The sequence below is a fragment of the Bombus pyrosoma genome, linkage group LG11 (assembly GCF_014825855.1).
Source record: "Bombus pyrosoma isolate SC7728 linkage group LG11, ASM1482585v1, whole genome shotgun sequence".
NCBI lineage: Eukaryota > Metazoa > Arthropoda > Insecta > Hymenoptera > Apidae > Bombus > Bombus pyrosoma.
In genome coordinates, this window is record NC_057780.1 from 1,847,320 (window position 1) to 1,868,029 (window position 20,710).

Consider the following 20,710-nt stretch of genomic DNA (forward strand, 5'->3'; position numbering starts at 1 on the left):
ACGACCTCACTAAGAATTACTCAAAAAGAGGGGGAAGGGTTGTTGGCATCAACATCAGATATTTATGCACGATATTTTAAATATGAACAATTCTGCTATTACAATTTATTAGTAATACGTAATATGTACATGTTTCTTTTCTGTTTACCTTGCTCACTTCTTTGACAATAGATTAACAAACAGCTTTGAATCAAAGTATATTTACAAACCATGAAGAATGAACTATTTACTAGCATATATTATTAATAAAATTAGTGTAATAGCATTAACATATAACACAAATAGGCGTAAATCATCCCGATTATGATCGTTATACTCGGTTTTCTTTCATTAAATTTAATTACTGTCTTATGTTATTTATTGCTTTATATATACTCTAATTTATTAATTTTTACTTATATTCGATTTTCCTTATTATCTGATCTCAACTATATTAGAATCTCTCTTTTCCCTATCTTTCATGTTCGCACTGTTCTTCCTCTTTGCCTCTCTCTCACTCCCCTATAACTTTTTTCTTCCGTTCTCTCTTTCTCACCGCATGTGTATGTAAGTATATGTGCACGACTAGCGGTACTTTACCCGTAAATGTACGGGATACCGTACGATATTTCCCTTTGGAATTTATCGTTCTTTGCGCAACGGTCAATCCTTCGTAATCATAGTACTACATTAACATACGTCTCCTTAAAAAGTTCAGACAAGAAAATTTAGTATATTTAAATAATTCGTCACATTTTTCAAATTCTCTAACATATTTAATTATATCAAAATATATAATATTCTATTCAATATAAAAATTACACTTTACTAGCTAATAGCACTTCTTCATTAGTTCAAGTACAGCAATTATAGCCACAAAACGTGTTAATAATTAAAGTTTATGTAGACCTAATTGCAATGGATCAATTAATGTAAATTTTTCTATACATTCAATTAGCCATATAAGCGGAAGTGTTTTTATATGAGGCATATTATATTTTATACGTGGTTCATCTCTTTCTGGTACATATATGATATAATGTGTACACTTATATAAAGAATGAGTAGGTTCATTCGCAATGTGAAAAGGAATAAATAATCCCTGGTCCTTTATATTTTCTGGGTTTGGTTCTCTTTTCAAAACCATCCCACCACCCTCTTGTATTAGTGCTATTAATGCCTCTTTTGTTAATTGTATACCATTTGCATAAACGTTTTTTGACTGCCATGCAAAATAAAAATAACATCGGTTGAAGAGACCTGGATTCTAAAAGGATAGCCAAAAACATTCAATGTATTATTTAATTTTCCTGTACAATGTGTTTGCAATTAGTTTTACCTGTTTTTGTGCATTTTCTCTAGCTTTCTTTGGGATACCTTTAATCGGTGTGCCACTAACTTCAAATATTTCTAAATCTCCTTTTAGTATTTCACTTATATCCATTCCTAATTGAATCCCTTTTATGATAAAAGATGAAAATTTATTTATATAACTGTACACAAGGTATTAATCTAGAAACAAACTTACACTCGGTATTAAGTAACCAAGCTCCATGTAAAAGTGCCATCATTACGTCATATGACAGTTGTACGATATTTTCACTATTAGCTTCTACTATGACATGAGTCACAGATGATCTACAACATATTATGTAATATTTATAATCTCCTACATTTAAAGATGTAATATAATACTATATACTATAAAATGACTAAAAATATCATCAACATACTGAAATCTAGATACAATTTTAATTTTATTCTTTGACGCTATTTCATTCAGATGTCTTTTATTCTCTTCTTGTAAATCTGATACATATATAACAACCATATCAAATGCCATGGAAAGCGATTTATTTAAAGTGTGACTAAAATCTATGGTGGTTTCAAGTACATTATCCAATTCATTTTCATCTTTCAAAATATTCCACATCTCACTGTATGGCTGACAATAATCTCTAAAATACAACATATAATATGAAATGAAAACATAAAATGATAATAAGAAGAGAAGTTTACATATATAAGAACTATGATATTACTAACAACTTTATACAGATATTGAGAATATCAACATATGTGTATATAATATATAGAACATTTACTTCGACAGTTTAATAAATCAATATTAAGTAACACATACATAGGTTTTCTTCCATAATCATCATACACATTTTTATTAGCTGAATATTTTAATAGCATTTTTGCTTCTAACAATCTATTTGCTTTAGCAGCTTCATGTAACGCTGTTCTGTTTCCTTCACCAGGTGTATTTGGTAATGCACCACATTCTAATAGTAACTGACATATGTTGGTATGACCATAACTTACGACTTCTTGCTGCACAAATTATATTTTCATTATTCAAATTCAATTTAAAAAGTTATTTTATAATGTAATAATTACCAGAGGAGTCCAACCATTATAATCCTTTGTATTTGGATTTGCACCAGCAGCTAATAGAACTTTTATATGATCTTCTTGTATATTCCCCTAATGTTCATTTCATAAGTTTAGTCATATGTTTTATTTTTTAATTGTTTATTATATTATATTATATATATGAGCATCAAAAATTTACCTTCAAACATGCAGTATGTAATTGTGTTTCTCCTTTACTGTTCTGTTTATTGATATTTTTTTTTGGTATGCGATATTTTAAATTACATACTGTAGAATTGATTCTGTTAGGTGACTGTATCCAATTTGAAGTTGTGGTTGCATTCCATAAATCTCTATTAAATTTATGTTAATTTAAAATTGAGTAGAACATATCATATTAAAATTTTATTTCTTTGTATAAGACATATTTAGTATAAAATTTTGGAATTAACTATAATCAGATATTAATAAAGTCTCATAAGATTAGATACACTTATTCACATATTTGAAACAATTTAAATATATTTTAAAGAATGCAAATACAGAAATATAAAAATTTATTCTTTAACTTTTATAATACCTTTCCTGTATTATTTTTGCAATATTATTGCAATGAGATACAAGACTCTCAATTAAATGATCGCTACATATTTCAATGGGTTGTACAGGTGTCTTACATATTATACATAGCGAATCGTTCCCAACACACTGTTTGCAAAAGAAATGACCACAATTGGTGTATCTTGTTGCAGTTATTGGCTCATTTCCACTACACAAAAAAAAGTAAGAAAAACTATAACATACCTGTTTATACATTTTAAAAAGTGCTAAATATATGAGATAAACTATGTAAGAAATATGAAATGTATTATTATAATTAATCAGGCATGTTAATTTTTGGATATATTTTTTAATTGTAATATTAAAACAATTTTAATAAGATTGTAAAAATAAGTTCAAATTTTATCTTTATTCAGTAAATAAATAATGGAACTTAAAGATAAAATATATATAAATTACACAAGCACGCACACACACGCACACACACACACACACACAAAACACACAAACACAGCACACACACAGATGTGAGAAAATTTAAAAGACAATATAAATATAAGTTTGTTAATTGTTTTAATTAGAATATTACCATTTGTTACACTTCAACACATTTGCAAAGTCTTTTAAAGCGTCACGAGTGTTCTTCCATGAAGTGTCCATTTTCAATTATTATTACAGTACATATACGTATATTCAAGAAATTTCTTTATCATTCCTTTTATAAACATCTATTGAATGTTAACCGTACTAAGTCCAATTATAGTTCCCTGCGTGGTTAAAGAGTTTGTTAAGTTTGAAGAATACATTCTAATGGACATAAAATTACTGTAATAGTTTTCAATGTGTAAAATTAAAAAAATACAACTTTGAACTTTAGGAGCACAGCAATTCAAAAGTTACGTGTATATATCCTCGCGTTTATATCCATTAAACCGAAGTTTAATCAAAATATATATATATATATATAAATATATGTCATTTCTTGTTTCAATTGTATAGAACACTTTTCTTTAAGGCATTAGAAGTTTTTGTTTCTTGAAACGAAAACGGAGTTAAACTGTTGAACTACGCCACAATAAACAGCACACACCTGTTCACATCACCAGAGAGGAAATAAGAGTGCTCACGCTTATAGAGCTGGTTGCTCCCGGACTAGTGCTGCACCATGCAACCAAGTGCTGAGTTTAATTGATGTTAGCATGTACAAGAACCCGTAAAATTAGGGATCTATCCTGTTTGGTTGCACACTAGCATAAACAAGAATATATCGAGTTCCACGCTACAAGAACCTATCTAATTGTATGGTTCTACAGAAAAGTTCATATCTATTTTTCTGTTCGAGATAGACAAGTATAACGATGACAAAATCGCGCAATAATGAAACTAATTGTAAGTTGCCTAAAAAAGAGAAATTAATTGTTTACTACAATTTTGTACGATGACACAAAGTAGAGTTAGAAATAGTACAAAAAACATGATCGAAATAGCAGCCAATTAACTCATATTATTTGCTATATAATTCATAATTATATGATATTATATGATACAATTAGTAATTATATGTCCCAATCCCAGTGAAAGAAATTTGGGTATTTCATAGACGCAACGCTACGTATAAGAACGCGACAATTAATCAACGCAACGCTACATTTTAAAATGATTTTAATGTAAAGTTACTACCTATGAATGAAAAAAAAATATTTCAACTATACGCGATAGTAACAAATCGCAACGCTACGAAATTAATTCAAAACTAACGTGTCATTTTAATTCGCCTTTAAATAAAAGGAAACGCGACAAATTCAAATCCTACTTTTCGACAAATTCTAATAATTCACGATAGCAAATGCTAATAACAATCGCGACATTTTATAATTCGCAACGCTAAAGCAAACGCGATCATCTTTCCATGGTAACGCTAATCCAAACAGAAATCAGTACTTTTTCGCAACACGAAATTTAGACTCGCAACGCTAATTTCAAAGACTGCGATTAGCCCAACATGACGATGGGTCGACATGTACGTTGGCTAACAAACAAATCACAACTAATACTACTACAAATACTATAGGCGAGCACAGTAACAAAGTAGTAACGAGGATGACTTTCCATTCTCTGGATGATCCAGAAGATGGAAAGCCATTAGTAGTTGCTCTCTTCTATGACAATTTGCCGGACCTTTCGGCTCGTAGCCTCTTCTTTTCTTCGGGCGCGATGCCCGCTGAAACTTACATCTAGGCTCGAGACTTTCTAAATCGCAAACCAAAAAATAACTTACAAAGGTGAAATAAAAATATAAATCGCGAAAGCTGATCCAAGTGTACATGGATGAACAACGATCATGGAGATCGCTGAAAATTTGAAATAGTGAAAGATTTCTATTAATTTCTGTTAAATCTCTAATGACAATACCTGGATCAGAAGTAGCAAGGAATAGAATTAAACGATTACAAAATTACTTACATTCTTGACTTTTGAAGCCCCACCAGATCCTTTTCAGGAAACAGAAGGGAGAGGAAGGAGCGATAAACCTTTAACAAAATATGACTTATTATACATATATGAATAATATATGCGAGAATAATTTATTTTGAAAACTACGTGATGAATCAGTAAAAAATTTAAGATAATGTAATATGGAACTCTATAAAAACTTTGAACTTTAATGATAATAAAAAAGTTAAATTGCTAGTAAACTCAAATTACTGTAACAATTGAAACTCTGAGATTAAAGTTCAAAATCAGACTTGTTTTTTCATTATGAATAATTAAAGCAGAAAACAAGGTATACAATTAATTTGAATACGATATGCAAAGATTCTTACGTGTTTAACTTTGGAGCATCACTGCGTCCTTCCCGTAGCGCAGGAAAAAGTGAAAGTTATGAGAAACTGAAACAAAACATGTGAAATCCAATTACTATAAAAATAGAAACGCTAAAATAACAATTTTTAACCATTTCTTTTTTTAATTTTATGATGATAATCTAATCATTTCTGAAACATGTTAAATATTTTTATTGTGTATTTCGACATTATAACTTTTAGATTTTATGTCAATGGAAATTAATTACGGTTCGATCAAAATACGAATAATAAAATAAATTAGAATACAATATACAGAAATACTTACAGAAGAGACTGTATCTTCTTGCGAAACCTGCGACTCTACTACCAAAAGCGAATGTTTGAAAAAAAAAATGGAAAGAAAAGAAAGGCTACTATCGCGTCCGCCCAAGTAATAATCGGCAAACACACTGACTCTAATTTCACGTACAAGTATTGTAATTGAATTTATAATTATTAAAAGCTATTATCCTCTAGAAAATATACAAAATATTATTATGCAGCAAACACTGACTCTATCGACCGCATTGCGCGCGATAACAAACATTCCTTGAAAAAAAGTTGTATTAACAGGCAGATTGGGCGAGAGCGAAGTGTTTGTTTAGGAAATACTGCTGTTTTTCGAAACGTATATACTATATACCGATTATCATTCATTTTTCACCAACAAACAGGTATTACATATACATATTAAGAAAATATACGTGTGTATATATTAAGGAATATACGTGTAATATTTCAAACACTGTTTATGTATTGCAAAATATCTTCTAAACCAACGAATTGATTATTAATCAATGTGTCATCCATTTCGTATCAGTTCGAATTATCGATTATTAGTCACCTGTGGCGTCTGTGATGTGAACCTCTATTTTTCCAGTCACGTGACCAGCCAATAATCTGTACAAAAGAAAATCAACAATTTCAAATAAATATGACAAAAAATCAATAATTTACAATAATATTACAATAACTAAACAAATTATAGTAAAATAAAAGAATAATAAAATCCACAGTCTACCTTAAAGGCCGGTAATATGAATTTTCGATCATTTTAATCATCAGAAATACAGTCAAGAATAAATGTATAATAAACCATTTAATTTGCCATAATGAAACCAATTACAGTGAAATAAAGTAACAATATAACCCAAATTCTGCCTCAAAGATCGATAATATGAGCTATAGACGATTGTAACTTGTCAAGTACGCAGTCAACGATAAAAATGAAAGAAAATTTCTTAATTTTACTAAGATTATGATTAATAAGTGATTAAATACGAACATACTATTTAAATGAAACAGATAAAAGTGTAGAAATGTTGATAAAGTCGAAATGAAAGTACTAATAACGATAAGGTAACGGTCGACGAGACGAATTTTCGCTCCACGACTTTCGAGAGTACAATGACACCTCACGACACGATCCTTCACAATATTTCGCATCAATAGGAAGGCTCCATTTGAATGACAATACGAACGCTCCAATAGGAACGCCAATAGAAACGCTCAATTTTATTTGACAATATTCTGTACCAATAGGCACGCTTGATTTGACTTTGAAAATATTCTGCGCCAATAGCCACGCTCGATTTGACTTCGCAATATATTGCGCCAATAGGAGCGCTCGATTTTCGTATATACGAGCGCGCGCAAATTTATCGTATTCAAATAGTCAAATTGATGAAATTGAGGAACAGAAAACATAAATAAGGCAATGTTCAGTAACAATTACGAATAAGATTATGTTCTTAATGAAAAGCTTTTATGTCTTACACGAGTGACGCCGATATTGACAAAATATGACAAATAGATAGGCTAATATTTACATTCGGCAGTGTAGATAAATTTCTTTTGTATCTTTTTATATAATGTAATAATATAATTGACAAAAATAAAAGTAGCTGACAAAAAATACAATTTAAAGAAAAAAGGCACACGGTATCATTTTGCCGATCCGAAGGAGATTGGTCCAAATCCTAATAGAGACTTCTTCTTATAATAAATGTAATAGTTCAAAACAATTACTTTTTTTTATTATTGGTAAAACCGGACAAATATACGCAATATGTTAGTATTACGTGAAAATATATTTTATGTTAAAATTGAACTATTTACAGTTTTTAACACGATTTATCAATGTCTTGCAATTGTTTACTTTACTAGTACACCTCAATAAATCAAAATGAATCAAGCACATCAACGTCAAAATCACCGCATAAAGTTTGAACGAACAGTGCCTTTATTACGCTTTATGATTTCACTGTCATATTCTTTGAGCATTATTTTATTCTTTTATAAATCTTGCTGTACATATATGTACATATATGCACGCACATATATTTACTGTTAATAAATACGTATAGCATATAATACTAATAATCGTCGAAATACAAAAGTACACACGTACGATGCAGAATGATATATAAATTTTCATAGGAGACTTATTGTAACAAACAGGATATTATTTCATATTAATTATTATAAATGTATACATATCATATGAAGCATTCTATATACAGTACTGAGTCACAAAATAAATATACAATATTATAAACATTCAATAATTCCTATAATACAACTCACATATTTTATCTATTCGTTGAATTTATCAAGAAATACGATTTATGCATGTAATAATATTTTACAAGAAAACGTCAATAATGTTGAAAGATGTTTTTATATCGGAATCATAATCTTTTGAATTAATAATCGATTAATTTTCATTATATATGTACACATATAGTATACAGATATACGTATACATATAATCAACAAAATTTATTATTTAAACAGAAAAAAGATAATGAAATGAATTTACCGCGATAACAAGCCATATAATATTGCCAAATCTAATTTACAGTATACAAAATAATGTAATATGTAAATCTATACATCTGAACCAATAGAGATTTGTAAAACATTTTGTTTATATTATATTATACCTTATTTTTTTGTGAAGTCATATTTTACCAAAATTTGTGATAATTAAGTAGTCTGCATTAACTACGATTTTTTAAGTTTACTAAACAGAGAAACTTTCTCCGCATCCACAAGTCCCTTTGATATTTGGATTATTGAAAACAAATTCGGAACTTAATTTAGTTTCCACATAATCCATTTCAGTACCTAGCAGAGACAACTGTGCCTTTTTGTCAATCATAATGCGAACTCCATCTTGAACAACCTCCTCATCGAGTTTACACTTTTCTTTGGCATAATCAAGAGTGTAACTTAGACCATTACATCCTCGTTGTTTCACACTGACCCTTAAACCGATCTGAAATAGGAAGTAATTTTTACACAATAAAAAAAAAATCTGTTTCTAAAAAGTCAGCTATTTTATATTACAAAATATTTTACATCAATTATTAATATTTTGTACAATTTATAATTCAACAATTATTCTTGGAACAAAATCAGCTTAATTAGTATTTAATTGAAACAATATTCAAATCTTTAAAATTGAAATGGTCAATATATGAAAACAAATTTATTTTAAAATAAACACAGTATTTTAGTTACTTTATAATAAATAAGAAGGTATTAAAGTAGAGGTTAAACTGTCTACTCACAAATTCGTTTTTGTCTTTTAACAATTCCTTAACTTTTTTTACCGCACTTGATGTCTGAAATAAAATAATTACAGCGTGAAAATCTAAAATATCTTTGCTTATTTGGAAATGGCAAATATTTTTATAAATAAACAAATTGATACAAGATTATAATTCTCACAATTTAAAAATGAATACATATTCTATTGAATGGAATAATATGCTGAAATTAATTATATAATGTGCGATATATGTGTATAAAAACAAAATTCAAGTGCAAGTGTGAGAATATTTATAAATATTTTTTGCTACTTATATTTAAGTCACGCATTGTGTAATTATATTTAACTTTTAATATAAATGGTAATACAAAGTCAAATTATACATGTTTACATACTCAATAATAGAGAATAACTTAATATTCACTATACAAAGTTTTTATAAGATATTTCATAGCTACAAAAAGAAATGTTTATCCACAAATTAATAGCTAATTATTGATACATATATTTTATTGTTTTGTGAAAATGATAAACAGCTAAAATCATGGAAATTTCCATGAAGATAAATAAGTATTCAATGTGTTATTATATGTAATAACATTGATTTTAAGAATAAGAATTATACATCAAAATATCAACATAGATTGAAAACTTAATCTTAACCTTTCATTGTTCAAAATATACATACGTTCGTAGCAATATTAACCATGTACCAATAATCTAAAACTATCACATATTTATATGTGTGTATGTTAATTATTCACTTACTAACGTAAGCGCAGCTCGTGTAGCAAGTATTTTTCTACCTTTGACAGCGCGAACAGTAGCTGCAGCAGCTACGGAAGAAGCCATATTGATCTCGTAACGTTGATACTGCGTTTGAACACATGTAAAATATATGCATGTACAAGGAATGATATAACTATATTCATGCAAACATACATAGGTATAGTAGATGCATTTAGAATACAGAATTTTAGGATTGACGATTGACATCGACTGAATCGCTGATATACATATGTATTTCCATGCATCAGTGGACCAAATGCTGCCAAATTACAGTAACAAACAATGAGGAATTTTCTACGCACCGGTAGACTACAATTTTCAATATAGTAAAGTCGATTCTGTAAGATTGTTTCGACATATGTTCAGGTTATCCCAAATAAGGGTAGCAATAAATATAACATCAGAGAGAAAAGATTAAGATTGTATTTAATTTGTAATTGCATCTTTTATTTAATACTTGGGTAAATTGAATATAGTACAACGTAGGTATCAAGTATCAATCGAAAGGTAACAAACAACTATCGAATAACCTTTTTCACTTCTCATGGCAAATGGGAACTGTTACGAATCAACGTAATAATATAAGTTTCATTAATCTACTTGCATACAAAGACGATCATTATAATCGATTAAAATTGCTCAGCGGGCAATAAAGTTATAAATTTCAAACCGAAGTTTGCACATATCATTTTCTCAATGTCCTTTAACCTAAAATAGAAGTATGCGATATAGAAGAAATTTGAAATCGCACTTCACGTTTAACGCGATAAACCATACGAATTTTGTAAAGAGTAATAATTTGGACGCTATCCAATTCCAATTATAATGTTCTATCACATAATCATAATATTCGGATTTCGAACGTTATTGGTAAAATAATAGGTAAGCTGAATATTAACGAGAATAAAGTAATCGATAAAATTAATAGTTGGTACTATTCGTAGAAATTTATATATTTTATTCGTTTCTATAAGTAAACGCATTACTTATATATTATTTTGTATAAATTATAGAATGTGTGAAATAAATATGTTAATGTGTCTGAAGAATTTTTCTGTGAAGATAACAAGCACGTAATGCATTACCTGGAAGTTATGGCTATAAACAAACGTCAGCTCAACATTACTTAATAGACTTTTAAATAATTTACATTAGAATGATTAATACAACATTGATATATATTAGCTGAGCTGAAGTTTTATGTACTAATGTAACAAATAATAATTTGCACGTCAAATGAATTTGTTGCGAAAACGTGTATTAAAACTCATAAACTGTTTTGACGGAAGTAAGTATTATTGTTCCTGGAAATGTGATTACGACGTATTATAAAATTAGTTTTCATATAGATCAACATATTCCTCGAAATAAAATTCTTTAAAACATAACCTCCGCTGTTACTACATATACAAATAAACGTGTCGTTACTAGTATAAAAGATGATGACATACTGGCCAAATTTTTTTTATATGATTGCGAAAATTATAATACTTTGATTGCAGGATTTTATTAAAGTAGTTATCCGTCAGGATGCCAGGGAAGATAAAAGTAAAAGTATTGGCTGGTCGCAATCTGCCAGTAATGGATCGTTCTGGCGATACGACGGATGCATACGTCGAATTAAAATTTGGCAATACAACGTTTAAAACAGACGTATGCAGAAAATCGCTCAATCCTCAATGGAATTCAGAATGGTACAGGTTCGAAGTTGATGATTCTGAACTGCAGGATGAGCCATTGCAGATCCGATTAATGGACCATGATACCTATTCTGCAAACGATGCAATAGGCAAAGTTTATATAAACTTAAATCCATTGTTGTTGCCTGGTGTTCCTCCCACAGTTAAGAATATCTGGACATTAGAGGCCGCAATGAATACCAATGCTGGCTCTCAGAGTGGTGCGTATTTGTTCTTAACGGTAGAACATTCAAACAAATTTAATAAGATTTTATTCTAGGTTCTGTTATGACTGGATGGATACCAGTGTATGATACAATGCATGGAATTCGTGGCGAAGTTAATATTATCGTTAAAGTAGAGTTATTTTCTGATTTTAATAAATTCAGACAATCTTCCTGTGGAGTACAATTTTTTTACTGTAAATATACAGAATATTTATCAAACATTAGAAATTATTTCTTTTAAATTTGATATGTAGCATAATGTTCTTTCAGCACCAAATATACCTCACGGATATCACACTCAAAGTATACACGGTTTTGTAGAAGAATTAGTTGTTAGTGATGATCCTGAATACAAATGGATTGATAAGATAAGAACACCCAGAGCCTCAAATGAGGCGAGGCAAACATTATTTTTTAAACTAAGTGGGGAAGTTCAAAGGAAAATTGGCTTGAAAGCTCTAGACCTTGGTGGAAACGCTGTTATTGGGTAAATTACAGACATAATGCATAAATGTTGATTGAAGAAGTTTTTATCACACTATTTTCATTATCATTATCATAATTAGGTATTTACAAAATTTTGACCTGGAAGGTGAATCTGGCATTGTTGCACGGGGGATAGGTACAGCCGTTACGCTTGTGAAATTGCAGGATACCTTGAACTTTTCATCTGACGATATAGAAGAGTAAGTATATACGATACTGTTCACTATATCGCATTTAGCTTAATCTTTTATAGACCAGTTCTGCGTTAATCGTGTCCTAATTCTTACACTCTTAAATTTTTTACCAAGTATCTTTTAATATAACAATGTTAGTAATACTAAAAATATATTGAAGTGTTCTGTGTTGTGAATTATAATGCTGATTATTTAATCTGAGAGATGAAGTTTGTCCTACTGCACATTTTTTGTACAAGTACGAATTTTTATACCGCTTATTCGTAACTAAGTGCATGTAAAAGAAATCAAACTATTATTTTTCAATTAAAAAGTTACTAATTTTTTTAGTTAATTCTAGTAGGCGATAAAATATTAATTAAACTTTTTATTACTCAAAAATAAACATTAACATTTAGTCAACAAGTACTTGATACTGATAATGTGTATTTATTTTATTTTCAAATATATGGTTTAAAGTTTGATGCGTTTGCATACAAAAGAACCAAATAGGTTTTAACCATTTTACATTCATAGTGTACCACATATTTCAAACGTATTCGATCTCATTTCAACTTCTACGCATTGGGTGTCCTATTTCTTTGGAATTGTTACTTTTACATAAAAAGATATAAATATTTTATAATCTTTTTATCCCTATATTCCGTTTACCTACTATTTATTATTTATTTTGAGAAACGTTTCATTTTTTGATGCGTTTGTTAGCGTAAAAATATAGACTACAAAAGTTACGGTAATACTTTATAAAACTTCTAATCAGTATATAATTTTTTTAGGACACCCGGTATGTAGAAGCTAGATCGAGGTCTGATGCGCGTGCATTAAAACCAGGACGATGTGTGTATAGAAAACGGAGCACTGCGATAGACTGGAAATAAGTAGGTACGCTACACGCGCATCCAACTTTGATCATTGATAGTAAAAAAGATTAGTGATCTTTAATTGAATGAAAAATATTGAGAATTCTTATATACAAACTAATTAGGCCTTTTTCTTTCTATCCACCTGCATGTGTCAATATAGGGCATTCTTTTCACAACACAAAGCACAAAAGGAACGTACAGGACTCGATGAGAGTATGCCGTTATATCCCGTTACTTCCACTCATATCCTTGATCCTCGGTTTGCGAGTACACAAACCACGCGTGTAAAGGATGATTTTCCACATCATTCAAAGGTATCTAGAAGTCCTCGGCGAATTATAACAAAGACTGGATGTCCTTGCCGTAAATTACGCGACGTAAGAACTATTGAGAAGTCATCAGGCACGAATAATTTAAATAGAATTCCAGTTTCATATCCAACTTCAACTGAATCCATTATTCAAGATGCGTCCATAAGAATGATGCTAGCGTTGGAAGATGAAAGAGGTGAAAGCAAAAATATATTGGACGTCCGTAAAAATTTGAGGAGATTGTTTAGTACAAGTGATACAGAAAGTAAATCTAGTACTTCTTGGTTAAATAGTTCAGCTAGGTCTTCCGTTGGAAGTATTCAATATTCAAAGAAAGGGAAAGCACTTAAGGACAGTAAAGAAGGAGTTGCCGCCCTTTTAATAAAGTCTATACATAATGTTCCTTTGGAGCATGTTAAGGAAGATCATGAATTATCAACAGCCCTTTCTCTGTCTGATAATACGATGGAACGCGAAAATATCGATGAACATGCTATCCAAAAGGGAACAAATAAGGATGACTTTAAAGGTGAAATTTATACCGTAACCCCGAAAGAACAGATGAAGAGGGAACACGATTCTTCGTTCGAAGAAAACACATCTAGCTCTAACGGTTTTTCGAACGAATCATCAATTGATAGTACTAGTTATAATATTTTAAACGATTCAAAATTTTCAACCGACGAAGAATTGAACGTAATCGATCAGTTTAGGAAACTTCGTAGAGCCGATACTTTCCCTTCATTAAAAAGAAAACCAACGCAAGTAAGGTCACAAGGAACAGATAGCGATACGTGTCCTCTTCACGAAGAGAGTACATCCCCTCCACTTGTTAAATGCCTATCTATGAATCAAATATTGACATTTAATTTCGAATTTGCTGCAAGTTCGGAAATAAGGAAAGCTAATCCGCAAACAGCAGCAGCAGGGTTTGATAAAAATCCGGAAGGTGGGAAAGTTTTACAAAGCCGGCAAAGTAGTGAAAATTCACAAGACTTCAATCTTCCGCTCGCGACGAGTACGCCTGTAGAAAATTCTGTAGAAGAAACGAAATCGGATTCTTCAATTATTGATGTAGCAAAAAAATTAACTGCTCTTGTTACTGACTATGAAAAATGTGACGAACTTAAACAGTGTAATGAAATTTCTGTAATAAGGGAACCTACTTCGGAAGATATTTTGAATGATGTGGACAATATGAAGGATAATGAATCATCTTATGCCGATGATTGTGAAGTATCTATCTCGGCGTATTCTCTGTTGCAAGGTGCAAGTAAAACTGAAAGTAAGGATACGATAGCAATACCTAGACGGATAGATAGAGATTTCTTTCAAAGATTTCCTTCTGTGATCGATGAGGTAGATGAAATCACTTTGAAAGACTCTTTCAAAGATAAGCAACGTACTAAAAGATTAGAGGAGGGCAATGCATTGAAATTAACTTTATTAACACGATCACTTCCATCATTGCAACTGTATCAATTCTCTACTGCAGAGTCAAATTCAAGAAAAGATCTGGACAATAAACTAACGTCAGAAATTATGTCGAAAACATCGTCTAGCATCGAAAGTTTATTACAATCTTCGTGCAACGAAACTTTTGATGTAATTCACAAGAATAGGCAACGTCGTATGTTAGATTTAATCAGAATAATTGACACGAAAATGATGGTGCATCCGCTTCATCATAATAACAACAACGATGGTCACCTTAGAAGGAAAAGACGAGATAGAGCATGCAGAAATATTAATCCTCGGAATTTACATCGGAATTTGCATAATCAGTTTCTGAGAAAACATCACCACAATCACAAATGGGCAAAAGTTACACGTGTGTCCTCGTTCTCTAAAGATTTTCCTTTAGGCGAATCCATGCCAACATTGCGTACACCTGACACCTCGTCCTACAATTCCTCTCTCGAGAGTGTAATCATCTACGACACGCTAATTCGATCACATTTATGCAGAACAACTGAGTCGTTTTATTCGAGAGATAACTTCATAACCAAAAGATCTACAGTCGATCTGAAAACGTACGAGATTGCTGCGAAAGAATTAACTCTAGATACACAAAGCAGCGATTCGTTTAAAAATGATAGTAACACCATAGAAATGAATCAACTAAAGCCAAAAGATACTAACCATTCGACATCATACACATCTGTAGATCATGCGGTACATGAGAGTCATAGCATTTGTAATATAAGAAAGGCATTAGATCAGGATGAATTAACTAATATTACTAACACTGCTAATATGACTTACAACTCGTGCGTGTCCCCTCCTTCCCTCGATCATAGGCAACAAGATGAGGCATCTCTAAGTCCGTCTTATCCACTTCCGGCTGTTCCTCCTATGGTTTCAAAAGTATGCCAATTACCGACGACTAAGGCACAACCCACTGCCCCGTTGCATCGAAGATCCAGTGATTCTGATTTGAGCATTACTCCAAAAGGTGAGCTTTCTTAATTATACGCTAATTACATCTCTATCTAACTTAAGTTAAGATAGAGAATGTAGAACGTATTCATTTTCGATCAATTTGGAATGACTCGTGAATATACGTAATTGGAGTTGTTTTTAATGTAGTGCTACGAGCGCACTTTATTCACGAAATTCATTGATCTGCAGGTGATTTATTATGGGTCAAAATTCAAATTACAGGATGCCTCATAAAGTGACTTATAGCCAGCAAAGAAGAAATTCCTGAAACAAAAATAGCATATTTCATGATGATCCTACATGGTTCTAGGTAATTTCTTTTTTAATTTATGTATGATTAAGAGTATCATTTCCTGAAAAATTATTTTCTTTATCTCCTTCTTTGCTTATTACTTACTGAATATCTACATTGCTGAACAAGGAATCACTTTATGAGACATTCTTTCTTTATGACATGTAATTACAATACACGTTTCAATAAATATTTTGTTCTTAGATTAATTTATTTCTTTGTAACGAAAATAGAAAGTGCAATGTACATTATAGGCAACTCATTTGGAGCAAATGATAGATCAACGACTGGATTACTAAAAACGTCAACTGCTGTGATAAGAACCATGAATCAAGATGCATTTGAAATGTTAGAATATCCATTTATTACGATGCAACAGTACCCGCCAGGATTTATTTTGCATATCGGTAAGCATTTCATTATTTAGATATCTTAATTTACGTTTATTTACGACTTTGTCGCAAAGTTTAATCATAAAGCGTGTACTTTGAGACAGGTGGTCTTGTAAGCTCAAGATCAGTCAAACTTCTCGAAAGGATCAGCAATTTAGAAGAACCGGAGAGTCGTGATGCCTGGTGGAAAGAAGTTAGAATGGAAGTTCGATCGCATGCGAGAGCATTAGCGTGTAACGTAGTGATTGGTTACAAAGAGGAAACTAGTATTTGGTAAAAATTAGGATAAGACATTTAAACGTAGTTTATAATAACATTGTTTTTACGCTTTTTACTGTTACTCTTTTTCTTGTAGCGATGATGTCTGCGTGTTAAATGCGTATGGAACTGCAGCAGTAATTAATCTTCATAGCTCAAGTCAGGATGCAGACAATGTTTTTGTTAGCAAAGCACAATCTGGATCCGGTGTTAATGCCACGGAAGTAGAACGCGAGAAAGCTCAACAGAAATCTGCACCTATAAAAGAAGAGAAAAGCGATACGGATACGTCTGTGCCAACTTCTATGCAAACCTGTAAAGTAAGGCATATGTCAGAGAGTAGAGATCACGAGAGAGATGTCCAATTTCAAAGTAAATGCAGTCTCTGTCATCTACCGTACAACGAAGCGAGTGTTCCGTTTCGTGTAAACGTCTCAAAGTGCGGCATATGCAAACGTGCCAGAGTACCGGATGTGATGTTCACTACTATAGAGTTACCAGAAAACGTATTAATGACCGGACGAGGATGCATCATTCAAGCTACCGCGTGTAAAACCAAGAAAGATCTCAGAGGAGAATTAAATGCCAAGGAGATATCCGATTGCTTACCATTTTTAGAATACGAATTGCATAGTTTACTCTTAAACAAATTAAAAGTCAAAGGAATGAATTCGATATTTGGCTTGAAGTTACAGATTTCTGTTGGTGAACGGCTAATCATTGGTATGGCTGTGGGTACGGCTATATTTTTAACCGCCTTACCCACACCCTCTGTTCCACAAATTGCCTCTGGAAATTCTTGGCATAAAGAGGAGCAATTAGCTGAAATTCAGAAAACTTTAGTCGAAACAGTCAAACAGAACAGAGAATTCTATCGGCTCAAATCTGTTGCGGTAGGTGTTTTATTGATCGTTTTTGAAATTGAAAATAATCAATAATCAACTTATGTATTTGTTATAGGACGTTGAAAATGGACGTGTCACAACTTCTGATACCGATGAATCGGACGATGATCTCCCAGATTTAGATTTTAGCGTAGGTCCGAGAGATACTTGTGTGCTAGAAGTCGATGACATCGAAGATATGGATAGAATATCGTTGCTGATGGATGATAGGCCTCCGGAGGATTTCCACGTAGTAAATACTCAAACGATTCCTGGTTTAGACGATTTGGAAATCGTGAGGAATTTGCAAATGTTTACTCAAATTTCGAGAACGAAAATTCCCGCTGGACAATTTGCATCAATGCCCTCTAAATATTTTGCTAGATTACTTCAGGTACCGTTGCATTTAGTTTTCAATCGTTAATTTACGTTTAATAAAATCATTATTAATTTAATTGTAAATAAAATTATTGGCCTTTCGTTTCAGTCTGTATATTTTAAATTAAGAAGAATGATCCCCTGTGCGCTCTGTGACATGCAGTTTAAGTTGGCGCTTCCCGAGCCAGATGAAATACAATTCACAGTAATTGGTATGGCTCTTGGATTAGGAGATCCTGTAAAAATAAATAAATCTAAGAAAAAACTGATAAGTCATTCTGCTAGTAAAGACCAAGTTAAAAGACAAGGTGGGCACCATAAGCTGTTTACAAATTCTTGTTATACTCGAAGTGTTTATTAATTAAAATGTATTATATATTTAGATGATAGTGATATGATTTTTAATCTTGACGTGGATCATACGGAAGTCTCGTCGGATAATGTGTCTAGCAGTAATATGAATTCAACTACCCTAGTTCACGCGCCATCGCTGAAATCCCGGACTCGTTCGCCACTACGATCCAAGATTTTTACAACACGTAAACATAAACATGTAAGTGTTTCGATGCGAGAAGAATTATCTTATGAAGCATGTGATTGAGACGATTTTGATTATAAATTGTAATTAAAACGAACAGGTGCCTTTAAAGGGAAGGTACGGTGTAGATATAACACCTCTGTCTTATCTACCGGGTGGCCGCATAGAAAGGTATCTAGGAAATTTAAACTTCTTCTTCATTCGTGAGAGCACATCCATCAGAGAAGTTAGTACTGTTTTTTTACACGAACGGATATAAAAAATAACAAATTAACGAAAATTAATAATCTTCTACCTATTACAGAATGGTGGTCTGAGTGGATTTACTCACAGTTTTGTGATGGAAGTTTTGGCAATCGTTCGCGCGCATATTACGGCCTTGGGTGGTAATGCGATGGTAGCGTTTTTTATGACCAAGTGCGTACTCCTCCACAGTCCGCACAAAAACCAAGTACGTATAATTTTTTTAACCTTTAGTGAGCTCGACTGATGGGATATAGCTAAGGGAAAGTTGTATTTTAGGGTCAATGTTTGATCAATGTCGGTGGAGATGTGGTATCTGTATCGTATTTCACAGACGAAAAACACTGTGGTGTTTCAAATTGCTGACCCCAACCTCCACATTCTGCACCTCCATAGCTACAACCGCACACCGAGAAGCAACGTTGGAGATTTGACTTCTCGTTGATCGACGAACTCCATTAATCGTTTTGGACAGATCGTATCTTTTATCTTACAATCCTGTGATAGGATAGGGTTTGTAAATATTCGAATCTTTAGCGTATAAGTACTATAAGTTACTAGAATTCGATTAATGGATTTAGATAAGTTTGCTAAATTTCGTAAATTTAGTCAGGCGGCTTTCTCTAACGAAAACGATAATTGTGTTACAAGACGCACATGTTCGATTCAGCACGGTCTTAGGTAGGCCTTTTAAAGAATTCTAAATGCTGCTTCGATGATTAGGTGCCTTGGAAATTGCACAGAAAATTTGCGAACAATTCTTTTGTCCAACGAAGTAGATAGTCGTTGGAGGCAAATTGTATGATTCGGATATCTGAATGGAATCCCATTTCTCGTTCGGTTAACAACAAAACATAACAATAACAATAACAAAAAAAGAAAGACGTAGACATTTCTTAAGTTCAGACACAGATGAAAGTGCGATGATCAATATTAGTGTGGATAAGCGTTCGCTCTCTTTAGAGGATGATAACAGTCGACGTTGCTGGCTCGTAAAAATGAATTTGCCAGTAAACATTTGTTTATAATTTTGCAGATATTAGAATAAGAGAAGGATATACATATAAACAATCTTGATCGTTACGGGACAGAAATTCAAGTTTTACGACCTTTTTGTCTATGGTTGGGGAATATCTTTCCCGAAATTCAAAGCTACGTAAAATGTACATAATTAGATTACGAGACGGAGTACGGCTTACGAAGTATCCTGTGTATTTGGATTGTTATGCATGTGTCTCCAATCCTTTACATTTGATCGTTGTTTGTCGATAGTCGTACTAATTTATTGTTATCGATTTAACGCTTATTCTGCGAGAATTAAACGACGTGATAAATGTGCATTGTAAAATGTGTTTGTGTTTTATTTTAACATAGTTATTGATTATTAATCCCTCTGTTACAATGTGATTA

At 31.7% G+C, this 20,710-nt stretch overlaps 3 protein-coding genes across 10 annotated transcripts; 1 reads left to right on the forward strand and 2 right to left on the reverse strand.

The window, feature by feature from the left end:
- Window positions 1–74: 74 nt before the first annotated feature.
- LOC122573253 (BRCA1-associated RING domain protein 1-like) lies at window positions 75–6,516 on the reverse strand. Of its 5 annotated transcripts, XM_043739370.1 has the most exons (12): window positions 6,055–6,516; window positions 5,748–5,813; window positions 5,386–5,453; window positions 3,512–3,689; window positions 2,942–3,130; window positions 2,561–2,714; window positions 2,386–2,472; window positions 2,123–2,319; window positions 1,713–1,937; window positions 1,508–1,617; window positions 1,319–1,437; window positions 75–1,246 (listed from the first exon to the last, which is right to left on the reverse strand). In XM_043739370.1, exons 4-12 carry the CDS (start codon window positions 3,580–3,582, stop codon window positions 872–874), a joined length of 1,527 nt encoding a protein of 508 aa, XP_043595305.1. In that variant the 5' UTR covers window positions 3,583–3,689; window positions 5,386–5,453; window positions 5,748–5,813; window positions 6,055–6,516; the 3' UTR covers window positions 75–871. The 5 variants fall into 5 exon arrangements, with proteins under 5 accessions (XP_043595305.1, XP_043595304.1, XP_043595303.1 ...); XM_043739369.1 differs by lacking the exons at window positions 5,386–5,453; window positions 5,748–5,813; window positions 6,055–6,516 and adding an exon at window positions 4,013–4,274; XM_043739368.1 differs by lacking the exons at window positions 5,386–5,453; window positions 5,748–5,813; window positions 6,055–6,516 and adding an exon at window positions 3,823–4,274.
- Window positions 6,517–8,212: 1,696 nt separating this feature from the next.
- On the reverse strand, window positions 8,213–10,197 carry LOC122573256 (iron-sulfur cluster assembly 1 homolog, mitochondrial). Of its 2 annotated transcripts, none has more exons than XM_043739373.1 (3): window positions 10,093–10,197; window positions 9,344–9,397; window positions 8,213–9,048 (listed from the first exon to the last, which is right to left on the reverse strand). In XM_043739373.1, exons 1-3 carry the CDS (start codon window positions 10,174–10,176, stop codon window positions 8,794–8,796), a joined length of 393 nt encoding a protein of 130 aa, XP_043595308.1. In that variant the 5' UTR covers window positions 10,177–10,197; the 3' UTR covers window positions 8,213–8,793. The 2 variants fall into 2 exon arrangements, with proteins under 2 accessions (XP_043595308.1, XP_043595309.1); XM_043739374.1 differs by having other exon boundaries at window positions 10,013–10,107.
- A 131-nt stretch (window positions 10,198–10,328) lies between these two features.
- Window positions 10,329–20,648, forward strand: LOC122573246 (C2 domain-containing protein 5). Of its 3 annotated transcripts, XM_043739341.1 has the most exons (16): window positions 10,330–10,995; window positions 11,127–11,401; window positions 11,616–12,013; window positions 12,073–12,213; window positions 12,290–12,506; window positions 12,586–12,705; window positions 13,723–16,328; window positions 16,862–17,014; window positions 17,104–17,272; window positions 17,355–18,150; window positions 18,218–18,535; window positions 18,629–18,827; window positions 18,903–19,072; window positions 19,158–19,283; window positions 19,362–19,508; window positions 19,580–20,648. In XM_043739341.1, exons 3-16 carry the CDS (start codon window positions 11,644–11,646, stop codon window positions 19,664–19,666), a joined length of 5,619 nt encoding a protein of 1,872 aa, XP_043595276.1. In that variant the 5' UTR covers window positions 10,330–10,995; window positions 11,127–11,401; window positions 11,616–11,643; the 3' UTR covers window positions 19,667–20,648. The 3 variants fall into 3 exon arrangements, with proteins under 3 accessions (XP_043595278.1, XP_043595276.1, XP_043595279.1); XM_043739343.1 differs by lacking the exon at window positions 11,127–11,401 and having other exon boundaries at window positions 10,329–10,995; XM_043739344.1 differs by lacking the exons at window positions 10,330–10,995; window positions 11,127–11,401; window positions 11,616–12,013; ... (1 more) ...; window positions 12,290–12,506; window positions 12,586–12,705 and adding an exon at window positions 13,476–13,581.
- The last annotated feature ends 62 nt before the right edge of the window (window positions 20,649–20,710 follow it).